Here is a 12,293-nt window from a genome sequence, read left to right as displayed (position 1 = left end):
AGCCGTTTTGTGTCCCAGAAGCACCTACTGTGTGCACTCCAGCAGGGAGGCAGCACCTGATAGGTGAAGCGAGGACTGTGGGGTGGGGGCTTGAGGGTGAGCACTGACAAGGGGCGCCCAGTGTCCCCACTGCAGCCAGCCTGCAAGTGACCGCTGGGACCAGCAGACCCACGGCCCCAGCCAATCTGCATGCAGTGACCAGGGCAGGACCCCCTTCAGAGGCGGCCATCCCGAGCCACTCTGGACTCGTCCCTCAGCCCATGGGCCCTCACGGTGCAGGGTGGGGCTGGGGCTCCAATCCTGAGTGACACTTACCAGCCCTGGTCTCCAAAACCGTAACACAGGACAGTAATGCCTACCTCTGAGGGGGGCAGGGCTGCACGGCTGGGTGGGGGTGGGAGCCCAGCACTGGGCCCCCTGGGGCTCTTCCTTCCTCCAGGCAGCCCCGGAAACCCCACACGAGGACCTGGGCCAGCAGGAGCCACCACTAACTCATGCAGCCTTGGCAAACCCTCCTCCCACCCTGCACGGCGGCGTTCTCCCTGCAAAGTGGGGATTCCACTGCCCGGCCCTGCCCACCTCACAAGCCGAGAGACCCAGCAAGAGGGGACTGAGAAGGGCCTGTGTCTCCTGACTCCTTTCCTGCTATTTTGTAAAGCTGGAGACTAACGCCAGCTCAGAGAGAGGGCAGGTGCCAGGAAGAACCTAAGGCAGGCCCAGTGCACCCTGGGTGGCCGTCAGCTCCCAGGAAGGGGTGGGAGGGTGCTGGGGGGGCAGTGAAGGGGGGACCCGGAGCAGACAAGGCACCACACAGCACTCAAAGCAGCACCCCCTCCCCCAAACGCCACTGCAAACAAGCCCCACAGCTCTACCTGAAGCCAGCTTCTCGGGCGGCCGTAGGGGCGGGGCAGCTGGAAGGGAAGAGAAGGTGTCACCACAAACACCAGCATGACCCTCACCGCTGCCCCTCCCCTGGATACCCATTACCCCAAAGCCACCAGGACCTCGGCTGGGCCAGAGTGAGGGGCCCAAGGGCACAGGTAGGGAGTCCCCAAGGCGCCCCACAGGAGCCCCACATTTTAGGAACTCCAGATTCAACAAGGACTGACCGCGACCACCGCACGCGGGCACAGGGACCCACTCCCACTTCCTGAGGCTTACACCAGGACCCGGCTGCCCTTCCCAGAGGCCTCGAGCCAGAGACACCCCAGGACCCCAGCAGGGAGAGGCTGCGTCAGAATGCACCCCGACTGGCCTCCGCTCTGTCCTCAGGGCGAAAGTGACCAGCAAGGTCCCTCACAATAGTATCTGTTTGGTACCAACAGATTTGGTTTTTTTCCCTTTAAGAGACCTCACGTGCAGGCCATTAAGAGCCACGGGGCCGCTGCATGGCCAGAGGCTCAGAGGGCTCTTCCTAACTGGTCCTCGGATTAGGCAGGGAGATTCCCCATGTCCCCGACCCCCGTGCAATTTCAGGCCCTAAATCCCATCTTTGGAACTCAGGTGTGTGTACCACCCAGGACCACGCGGCCTGGGCCTGACGGGTAACACGCGGACGGGGTCTCATCCACCACAGTGACCAGCGCCCCCTCATAGGTCCCCTGGGCAGGCCCATTGCTTGTTCTGATGGAGTGAGCAAGGGACAGGCCGCAGGACCTCCGCGGAAGGAGGTAGGGGACGCTGGAGGCGGGTAGACTTGCAGAATCCAAATCCCGCCACAGTTGGGTGGATCTGAGCAATTCACCAACTTTCCGGGTCTCTGTGTGCTTGCAAGTAAATTGGGGTCAAGAAGGACCCTCAGATGCCAGGTGGCCCACAGGCAAGATCACAGAGGCTGACCCACAACCCAGACGGCCAGCCAACCCCGGCCCTCAGCACTTTCTGTAACTTGCTCTTTAATCCTGGGGCAGGCACCATTAGTGTCCCCATTTTACAGATGGGAAAACTGAGGCACAGAGAGGTTTAGCCACTGGCCCAACACCACCCAGCTGGTAAGCGGCACTTCAGGGATTTGAACCAGGACTTCCGGCCTGGACCAGGAGTCCTGGGCTGGGCCTCTCGCCACGCTGACTCTCGCCCAGCGTGTGGCTCACAGTGGACACTGGTTAAGCCCCAGGCATAGGGGACAGAGGTGGAATTCCTAGTCTCTCTTTCTGCCCACGTTGCTAGACTGACCGTCTGCTCAGATGCTGGAAAGAGGAAGCTTCCTCCCTGGCTGAGGAAGAGGCTGGACTGGTTCTAAGGTTCTGCTAACGAAGCATTTAAAGCCCCCCAGAGACCACGCCGCCCAGGACAGGGGCAGGGACGTGACAGCCAAACCCAGACACCAAACAGTCGGGACAGCCCAGAGCCTGTCAACTAGGCTGCACATTATGGAAGATGCCGGAGAGCACCACCAGAGAAATACCATGAGGCCACCATCTCCGAGGGCTGGGGCAAGGGAACCCGCTACCAGAATGGCCCATCCTCGCTGGGGACTTGGGAAACAGAATCGGGGCACCAGCAACGGGCTTAGAGGGCTGCAGAGTGTTCCTCTCTCCCCCAGCCCGGATGGGTCAACACTCAGATGGAGGACAGAGAGGAGCGGTTCACCTGGGGACGGCCAGGCCCAAGCCACCAGCCAGGTGGGCACAGTCGGCCAGACCTGGAAAACTCCAGGGTCCTCAGACCAGGAAAATGTGAGAAGTCAGGCACTGTCCGAGGCACTCCCCAGGTGCGGGTTCTGGCCAGCAGGGTGCAATGCAGTGGGCATCACCGTCAGCCCCTCTGACAGGTGAGGAAACTGAGGCAGCAGGACATAAGGTGTCTGCCTAAAGCCACACAGCAGGGCAGTCACGGAGCCGGGATTCCTTGAACCCAGATCCCTCAGGGCCCAAACTTACTCTCTTACACCATCAGCCAACAGCAGCATTGCTGCAGGTTGAACTGCGCCCCTCTCTAAGTTCATATGTTGCCGCCCTAACCCCCACTATCTCAGAATGCGACCTATTTGGGGAAGGGTCTTTAAAGGGGTAACTGAGTTAAAATGAGGTCATGAGGGTGGGCCCTAATCCAATATGACTGGTGTCCTCATAAAAAGGAGAAATTGGGATACAGATATGCATAGAGGGAAGACCATGTGAAGACACAGGGAGACAACAACCATCTATAAGCCAAGGAAAGGCCTGGGGCAGACCCTTCCCTCACGGCCCTGAGAAGGAACCAACCCTGCCCACACCTTGATCTCGGACTTCTGTCCCCCAGAACCGTGAGGCGACACATTTCACTTGTTTAAGCTGCCCAGTGTCTGGTTCTTTGTTATGGCAGCCCTCACAAACTAATATATCACCCGTGCTAGGAGAGCCTCCTCTGCCCAGGCCTCAGTTTCCCCATCTGTGCTGGGTGTAAATCCTGGGGTCACTTCCAACCTGAGCATTCGGCCACCCTGTGTGGCATGGCAGGATGCGGGAAAGAGCAGGCACAGGGGCGAGGAGGAGGTGGCGGGCTAGGGCTGTTCACAGTCCTGGCCTGGACCACTGCCTCCACTCCCCCAGAGGGCCACCCGTCGCCCAGTGTGAGGCAGCATCGGCCCTGCTTCTTGCTCTTTTGTAAAGCTGGCTTCTGGGCACACACGGAGACTTCATTTATCAGCCCAGCGGGCGAAGGAACCCAGGGAAAGACAGAGCAGAGGCCCCGGCATCAATTACAGCCACCCCTATCTCAGCCTGGCCGGGCACAGAGAATCCACAGGAAAAATAATAACGTGCATGGGGGCTCAAGATGAATCATCGCAGAGGGAGCAGCTGTGTTGATGAAATTTTAAAGCCGACATGAGAAAGAAAATACGAGCTGCTATACAGTAATTTAGTCAGTGAACACTCTGGCACGTTTTTAATTAAAGCTATTTTGGAGTTAAAGAGAGGCCATGGGGGGAGGGGGTGGGGCAGTGGGAATCCACAGAGGCTCCCTGCCCTCCCACCCAAACCCCAAAGCCACACCCCCTTAAGATAGTTCAAAGAAGAATATTGCTCTCTCCCGCTTTTCGCCAACAGGCAGATTCCCCACTCTGCACAGAGCTGGAGGTTTCTGTGCAATATGATTTCAATGACAAGACTTAAGTGCCAGAATCATAAAATCTCATAAGCCAGAGCCCGTGAGGCTGAGGCCAGAATCCCACCCACAGCACCAATCTCTTTCTTCAAGATTCCCAAACATGGTCATCCATTCATCATTTGATTACCTCCCAAGATGCTATGCTCACTACCTCACTCCCTTGGTTAAGCAGTCCTTCCTTATTCTGGGCAAGAACTAGCCTCCCCTCTTGGTCTAAGACTCTGGGTGGAGGGCAGCCAGGGGCTCCCCAAGATGCATCCACCCAGTCCACCTATGCTGAACATGTGAGACACAGATGTGAGCACTCAGACTCTGCAGCCCAGTGTTTAAGTAGCTGACAGTCCAGCAGGGGTGGGGGCCAGGCTCCCCAAGGGAGGACCACCACACCCTATCAGCAAGGGAGGGGGGCAGCCCACAGGCTGAGAGATCAGAGCTAGTGCCGAGCCACCTGGTGGGGCTGGGGAATGCTGTCTGCAGGAGGCTGTGCCCGAGCTGGGGGCCCATGACTTGCAGGAGGCCAGAAGGAAGAAGATTAAGTAAGCGCCATCTTCCCTGCACCTCCTTAGAATGAGGCCAGTACTCTCATCGTGGGCCGAGCCCTGGCCAGGAGGCTCTCTCCACCTCTGCTGTCCCCCAGCAGCCCCCTTGTGCACGTGAGTCTTGCTGGCTGGGACAAGGAGGTGGTCAGGCAGTCACAAGAGTGAGACTGGATGGCGAGCCCCCTGAGGGCAGGCCTCTGCCTGTCACTCCTGCACCCCAGGGCTGTGCACACAGCAGGGGACCAATCACACACAGTGAGTGAGTGCCCATTTTACAGGCGAGCAAATGGAGACTGGGGGAGAGGAAGTGGCTTAGGATCCTCATTAAGCTGGTGCCATATGAGCCACCCTAGGAATCCAAAGGCAAGCGAGGTATGAATTGCCACCAGGAAGCCCTGAGCAGGCCTGTGGGGTGGTGGGGGGAGAGCCTTCTCTCCCTGCCTCTCTGTCTCTCATTTCTCCTGCATGGCTCAGAACAGCAGTGCCCTCCTCCACACCAGCAACACCCACCCACCCTCAAGGCCAAGCTCTGGCAACAGCAGGTGACAGGGGCGGCAGGTGACAGGGGCAGCAGGAGCCCCATCCATGGCCCTGGAGATGCTCTGCCAATGCTGCTGGCCCCTGGGTGCTTTTGCTGACTGTAGGCTGAGGGCTAGTGCCTCTGCTGCAGCCAGGGGACGAAGGCAGGCAGGCTATGCACCCGGGGGGCCAAGGCCCCAGCACCACACGCTGCCCCCTTCTCGAGATGCTGGGTGTAGCCCTGACACCCACTCACTGGGAGACCCTGGGAAAGACCGCGGCCCGCCAGCAGAGTCCCTACTGAGGAAAAGACAGAGATGGGACCTGGGTGTCCTGTCCCCCATGACACACACAAGCACACACGGCTACCACCAGAGCGGCTTGGCTCCACAAGGCTTTGTCGTGGGAGGAATAAAAGTTCCACCAGAGAACTCAGACAGCTGGGACATTTCTGCACTGGGTGGTCTCAGTTCCCAGCGCTTCTCCTGTACTAGCAAGAAGCCGGGCAAAGGTGCACTCTCGTCCTGAAATCCCAATCTAACTACCTACGGCCAGCAAGCCTGGGTCCGGGCGAGGGTCTGCATCCCCCCATCTGACCCCATCAGGATATCCGTGCCCGGCCCAGGCGTGCGCACAGGTTGGGGATAGAATCCTACTGCTGCCTTTAGGCCAAGGCCCCAGGTCTAACCCCCGGGAGCCGGTCAGAGCAGGCTTGGTGGGAGGCGTCTGGGCATCTCCCTGATGCCCCAAACACAGGGCCCCTGTCCACCTCCACCTCTGCACATGTGGCTGTGGAGCAAGTGGACACAGCCATGGAGGGCTCCCTCGTGAGACTAGGGTGTGCCCACAGGGAGGAAAGGCTGCCACTCCACGGCCTGAGTGTGCACATGTTTCCCACAAGTCCACAGCCAGGTCCACCACTTGCAACTGGGCGGTATTTTCCCAGTGGGACAATGTAGCCCAGGACAGCAGGGGCCATGGGGTCAGGGAGACTCCCATCTTGGTGGAGACAGGACCACAACACTGCCAACAGCAACCTGAATCCGGGGCTTAAGCTCTCAGCCTGCTTCTCCCCGGGAACAATGTAACAAGAATGGCCAGATCGGGACAGACTCGCAAGCCCGCTGAGCCCACCAGCCCGAGGCTTCAGCCACGGGAACATGTGCCTGGCCTTCATACTGCTGCACGGTGGCTGGAGTAGGCAACTCTCCTACTCGCTGGATGGGGACCTGCTCCAAACCAAAGGCCCCGAGCCCTCATGTGCCCCCGCCACCCACATCATTTCCATCTACATCCTGCAGCCACCCACACTCTCCCGTAAACCACTCCCGGCCCAGGTCAGGCCCACGTGTAATGTCTGGGTCTAAGGAGCCCCAGCCCACAGCCAGGGGAGACCCCAACCCCTCCCCGCCCTCATAGCCCCAAGGGGCCAGCACGTCTTGTGGCCAAACTCTTCTGCCAAACAGGACCTTAAACTGACATATACAGTTATAAACCTGGCCTTGCAATTCAACGCCTGGCTACACACCTGGGTCTGGGTGTGGTGGCCGTGGGGTGTGGAGGAGAGAGGGGGAACCCAAACGTGAACGGCGTACTCTGCGGAGTGCTGCAGGGCTGTGGAAACCGTCCATGCGGCCGTGCAGGGGCGGGTCATGTGCTCCCTGCCTGGGGCCATGAGCCTCCCAGCAGCCGCCCAGCAGGCAGAGGGTGCTGAGGCTTCCGGAGTCAGGCAGTGGCACCAAGCCCCCTGGTTGCCTAGCAACGGGGCCAGGCAGCTGAGTCCTCCCTAGGGTTGGTTCCCAGAGAAACGCTCTGGGCATCCCGGCTGGATGCTTATGGGCCAGGGGCACTGCAGGGGAGGAGGAGGGGACATTAAGCCAGAGATGGATACAAGGGAGGGTGGAGGGCTGGCCAAGCCAGCTGGCCCCCAGGCACCCCAACCAGGGCTGACCACAGCCTCCCATCACTGCTACCCACAGTAAGGAAGGCCCCTGGTCCTGGCAGTCACGCCCCCTCCATGCTCCAGCCACACTCAGCAAGAGCACAGAGGCCCGTCCCCCCCGCTCTGCCTCTTGTCCTGCACCACCTCCTCCCTGCACTGCGCTCATCCCTGAGTCTCTAACCTGCCATCCCTGTCTGGGGACATGCTGGGGATGAGGCATGGCCTCATCTGTCTGTGGGCACTGGCCAGGCCCAGGAGGGAGGAGGGTGGACCCCAGCCTGGAGAGGAATGGGGAGGTTTTGTGTGGGTCTGAGTGAGGGCATGGCAGCCCACCTCTTGGGCCTTGATTTGCCTGTCTGCAGGGGAGCTAAGCAGCCCATTTCTCCAGCAATTGTGTGTTCCACACCATCTTTGGGACAGGCCCACTGCTGGCCCCTAAGAAGCTCATAGACCACTGGAGGGGCAGACGGTGACAGGCTGTGATGGAGGGAAGCCCTGGAGGCCGTGGAGTGAGGATTAGGTCTGTGTCCTCAGCGTTCCAGGAGGTGACTCCGGGCGGGAGTGGGGGGCAGGCGGGAGATTACGGCTGTGAAGGGGGAAGGGAGCCCCAGGTAAGCTGGGGACGGGGTGGCACTGGAGCGGTGGGGGGTGGCAGGGCCCACGCTGGCCCTCAGGTGCAGCAGGCACGGTCCCCACAGTGCGCCCACAGCAGGCCTACCTGTGCAAGGATCTTGTCACCCTCCAGCAGCTTCACCTTGGTCTCCAGCTGCCTGATGTAGGTGGACGAGGGATCTGTAACGACACGAGGGGGCCACATTAACCATCACAGACTCCATCTCCAGCGGGAGAGCCCACCTCCCCCACACCCCCTCGGTGGGCCCTGAGCTTCGGTTTCCAGGACCTGTAGAAAGGAAGTGAGGGGCTTCCTCACCAGCCTGTCCTGGGCCAATGCCTTCAGCCTCTGCAATGCTTCACGTTCCCCCAAACACCCCGCTGATGGGACCCTCACACCAGGAGGCAGCTGGCCCCGGGACCTGGGGTCCAAGGAACCCCCCCCCCACACAGTGGGAAAACTGAGGCTCCTAAGCATGCCAAGTCAGCGTCTGGGGTTCCCCTGCTGCACCCTGCCTGATGACTTTGCAGAGGGGGCACACAGCACAGGTAAGCCACCCCCTTTCCTGCAGGACTCACAGAAGAGAGCAGTCAGGAGCCACGCCCTAGGCCAGGCCAGGGAGACACACTCCAACCACGTGCCCCTAGTTTCTGAATGCAGCAGGGGGTGAAATCCACCTTCCCTCGCCACGCTGACCCCGATTCATAATCACATCCGACAGCAGGCAAAATTCCACCACCCCAGCCACCCAGAGTCCTGGTCCTGCCTCCCCATCAGACCGGAAATCAGCTCAGAGGAGAAAAGTGATGACTAGGTCACTCCAGGCCAGGACAAGGGAGCCTGCCTGGGTGGAGGCCAAGGGCGACCCAGGGCAGAGGGGTCAAGGGGAGGGAGGCGGAGGGAAGGTTAGGCAGGGAAGGTTAGGGCAGGGCCGGCAAGGGGACCAAACCATCACAGCAGGTGCAGGTATGGGGCAGATGCAGGTGTGGAGGGAGGAAAGGTGGGAGGAAAGTCAAGTCCCAGACCAGACACACAGGCGCCTCCCCCAGGTGGTCTGCAGCCTCCTGTCAGGGACGGGCTAGGCACCACTTGTCCACAGGAGCACCTGGCTAGAGCTCACCTGGCCCCAGGCTGGTCACTGCTCCTCCTGCTGTACCTGCCCGCCCGCCAGCAGGAGGCAGGGTCTTCCCAGACCACACAGCCAACGCTTTATCTCAGAAGGCACCAGACCTTCAACCAAAGCCAGCTGTCTGATCCCCTACACGCCACCTCCGGGGACTTGGGGAATGGACCCCATGGGGCTTGTAACACCCCTGTGTGGGCAAAGCGGCTTGGGTGCTGCCAGAGGACAAGCTGGGACCATTATGCAACTGTGGGAATAATGAAGCATCTGTCCACCCCCAGAGCACGGCTGGCGCAACCCCAGACGAGCCCCAGGTCCTTCGTGTCCTCACGTATGACACAGAAGTCATGCCCCTCCACCACAGAGCCCTCAGGCAGATGAGGAGTCCACTGGTTCCGGTGAGGATGGGGCCATGGGTGGCCCCCTCCCAAAATGCCATGACCTTTGGCCCAGGCCTCACATGCTCCTGCCCATCAGCAACGCTGTCCTCTGAGGCCGCCCCCCAGGTATGGGAGGCAGCTTGCCCGCACAGGTGTCTGTCTGTCCCTCAACCTGCCTGCTGTGGGTCACTGTGTTCCCCAAGTACATTAGAAGGACCCTCAGGAGCCCCATCCACCCAGCCCTGGACCAGGCCCAGGAGCAGTGGCTCAGCCCCTGGCAGGAATGGGGGTGGCCCGGCCCCACACACTCACTACTGGGGAATTACACAACCGACTCCTCCCCGCTCCCGTCCACATCAGTCACCTCTCAGGAATGCGGAGACTCCTAGAGAGGGAGAAGGGCAGCTCCCCGCCAGGCCGGTCCACCCTCACCCCCAGGGATGACACCAGTAGCCACAGGGCAGTTCTGCCGGGAGCCCTGCTGGGGGCCAGGTGCTCCCCACACCAGCCTCGCCTCCCCTGGCCCCGTACAGCTCCCTCTCACAGCTGACGACTCCAGGTTTCAAGAGGTGACGTGGCCTGTTCACGGCACAATGCAGGGCGGCAGCCGCTGTGGGATCGGACCCCAGGGGTTGACCCCAAAGGCCTCCCCACTCGGACCCTGTGCACATGCCCAGTGCTGGGCAGATCCCCCCTGTCCAGGCTGGTGGGGCCAGGCTGGTGGCTCCAGATCTAAAAAGGCCTGGCTCACACCATTCTTTGGCCAGCAGTCACTATAGTCCACCCCCATGCCCGTCCCCAGCCCGTTTACTCATTAATCAGCCAAAACTGACAAGGAGTCCCCACGTCCCACCCATGCAAACAGGCCAGACGGGAAAGGCCTCAGTGTTCAAGGTGGGCTAGGCCCCTCTGAGCACAGGGAGGGAGACGGGGTGCAGCCTGGACTCCCCAACCCTAGTGTGCCCTGCACACTGTTAACAAGAGGGTTCCCTGGCATGCCCAGTGGGAAACGGTGGACACTATAAACTCCATAGACCCTCCCAGCCCTCTCGTCCTTACAGGGAAGACCAGGAGACCTGAGAAACCACGACCCCTGGTCAGGTAGGCGGTGGAGGGGAGACCCCACCACCGTGTGTGATGCACGGCAGCCCCTGAATCTGGCACCTCATTGAAGCCCTGCAAAGGCCAGGCAGGCATCACCCCATTTTCCAGATCAGGAGGCCATGAGGAGCAGTGTCCCCACTTACTGGCGAGTGAGCAAGGGGATCCAGGGCCCAGCCCTCCAGCCCCTCTCCCCATCATGCAGGCCCAACCCCACAGGTCAGTGCTCAGCACCCTGAGCATCTGGCCACTCTGAGCAGAACTGACAGCACCATGCCCTTGAGAGAAGCTGGCAGAGGCTCCCAGAAAGAAGACGCGGTTCTTGGTCAAGCCTCTCTCCTGGATGTTCCATTACTGCCCGTCCTCGGGCACAGCCAGGCCCCCTGCTCACCACAGCCCCACCACAGGCCAGCACTCCCAGACACAGCCCTGAACCCCAGTGGATGATCCAGCCACGCGTGTGACCAGTGGCCTGAGTCGGGTCACTAATTCACATACTGCCCTGTACAGCAGCAGAGCCATTCCAAAGGTGTGCATGCTGCCCGCCCAGTTTCCTGGCTATGGGGACGGTTTTGTCTCCCCCTGCCATTTCTATAGGGTGAGCCAGGAGCTAGCAGCGTTTCCCTTCTCAGTCAGAGCACAGTCAGAGTCACGGCCTGGGACCAGAGGCCACAGACATGCCGACCAGCCTCAGCATCCTCACCGTACAGCGAGCAAGCTGGGCACGCCACTGCTCCTGTGTGAGCCAGCGGTTCCCTCGGCCACAGCCGGGTCCAACACTCACGTCCCAGGACGGCAGATGAGAGAAAAGAGCAGGGACAGAGCCAGCACCAGGGTAAGGGACATAGGCCATGCCACAAAGGACCCAACAACACCCCACCTGCCCACCGGCAGCACCAGACCTCAGGGCCCACAGGCCACAGCCCACAGGCCTCCTAACAGGCCACACCTGGGCACAGACCAGAGGCCACGTCCATGGCCCCAGACCAAGGAGCTCCCCCCACTCAACTCGTCTGTTTGGGTTTACCCCCAAACCCCAAGCAGCTGCAGAGAACAAAGTACACTTCAGACCCCAGGGTTTGTTGGTTTTTTTCATTCCAATTTCAAAAGAACAATATAAGAGTCTTAAAATATTTTAAATCATCCGGTGCTTCCAATGGAACCTATCCTAAAGAATCAACTCTCACTATGAAGAATGCAGACGGCCTTACAGCAGCCCAAACTGGAAACAACCACTTGTCCAACAATAGCAGAGAGTTCCACCCTGTCGTCATTCAAACGATGTTTGGTAAGAGCTTCTCTCCTCAACAATACGAAAAAACACGTAACACTAGTGGAAAGAACTGGACAAAAAATTATACATATAATTGCTGTTTAAAAACATCTATGCGTTGAAGTAAATTCAGGGAGGAGGCACATGGAAACATTGACAGTGATGTTGCTCATATAAGGGAACAAGTTATTTTTTATTTATTCACACCATTTCTTGTTAATTTTCAAATAATCTACTTCTAGAATAGGGAGAAATCTTTCTTTTATAAAGAAGGAGAACAGATTAAATTATTGCACCTTCACATTGCAAAAAAAAAAAAGCCTTCACATTGATGTCAGTGAAGTTTTTAGTCCAAGGGAGGCAGAAGAGTGGCCAGGAGGATGGCCTGGATAGGCGGGCCCCACCAGCCACCCTCTGCTCACTTCTCCCAGCTCCGGTCTGGGGGCCTTTCCCGAGACCCAGGCCCAGCCCCAAGCTCGCCCATTCCTGCAGAGCTTAACAGGCTTCGAGGCTGCCTCCTGGAAGTCCCAGATGAGCCTCCCCTGCCACGCCAGACCCCAACCCACACTCTGCTCCCCAAACTAGGCTCTGCACACCGCCAGGAGCTGGGGAGCCAGATACCTGGTCACTTGTGGGTCAGAGCAGGTGCCCTGCAGTGGGGAAGAATGTGAGCAAGGTGGACCCTGGCGGGGGGGGGGGGGGGCGGGGGGG

General features: G+C 59.6%; 1 protein-coding gene across 1 annotated transcript in view; it reads right to left on the bottom strand.

Moving 5' to 3' along the window:
* The window catches only part of CCDC85C (coiled-coil domain containing 85C), an 81,316-nt gene that overhangs the window by 13,397 nt on the left and 55,626 nt on the right, over positions 1-12,293 (bottom strand). The window contains exon 2 of the mRNA XM_087447962.1: positions 7,811-7,884. Within this exon, the coding sequence (XP_087304088.1) occupies positions 7,811-7,884 (74 nt within the window). The remainder of the gene's footprint in view (positions 1-7,810; positions 7,885-12,293) is intronic.

Source organism: Ceratotherium simum, chromosome 24 (genome assembly GCF_057802395.1).
Source record: "Ceratotherium simum simum isolate JZ-2026a chromosome 24, ASM5780239v1, whole genome shotgun sequence".
Lineage (NCBI taxonomy): Eukaryota > Metazoa > Chordata > Mammalia > Perissodactyla > Rhinocerotidae > Ceratotherium > Ceratotherium simum.
This window is presented reverse-complemented; position numbering and strand designations above follow the sequence as displayed.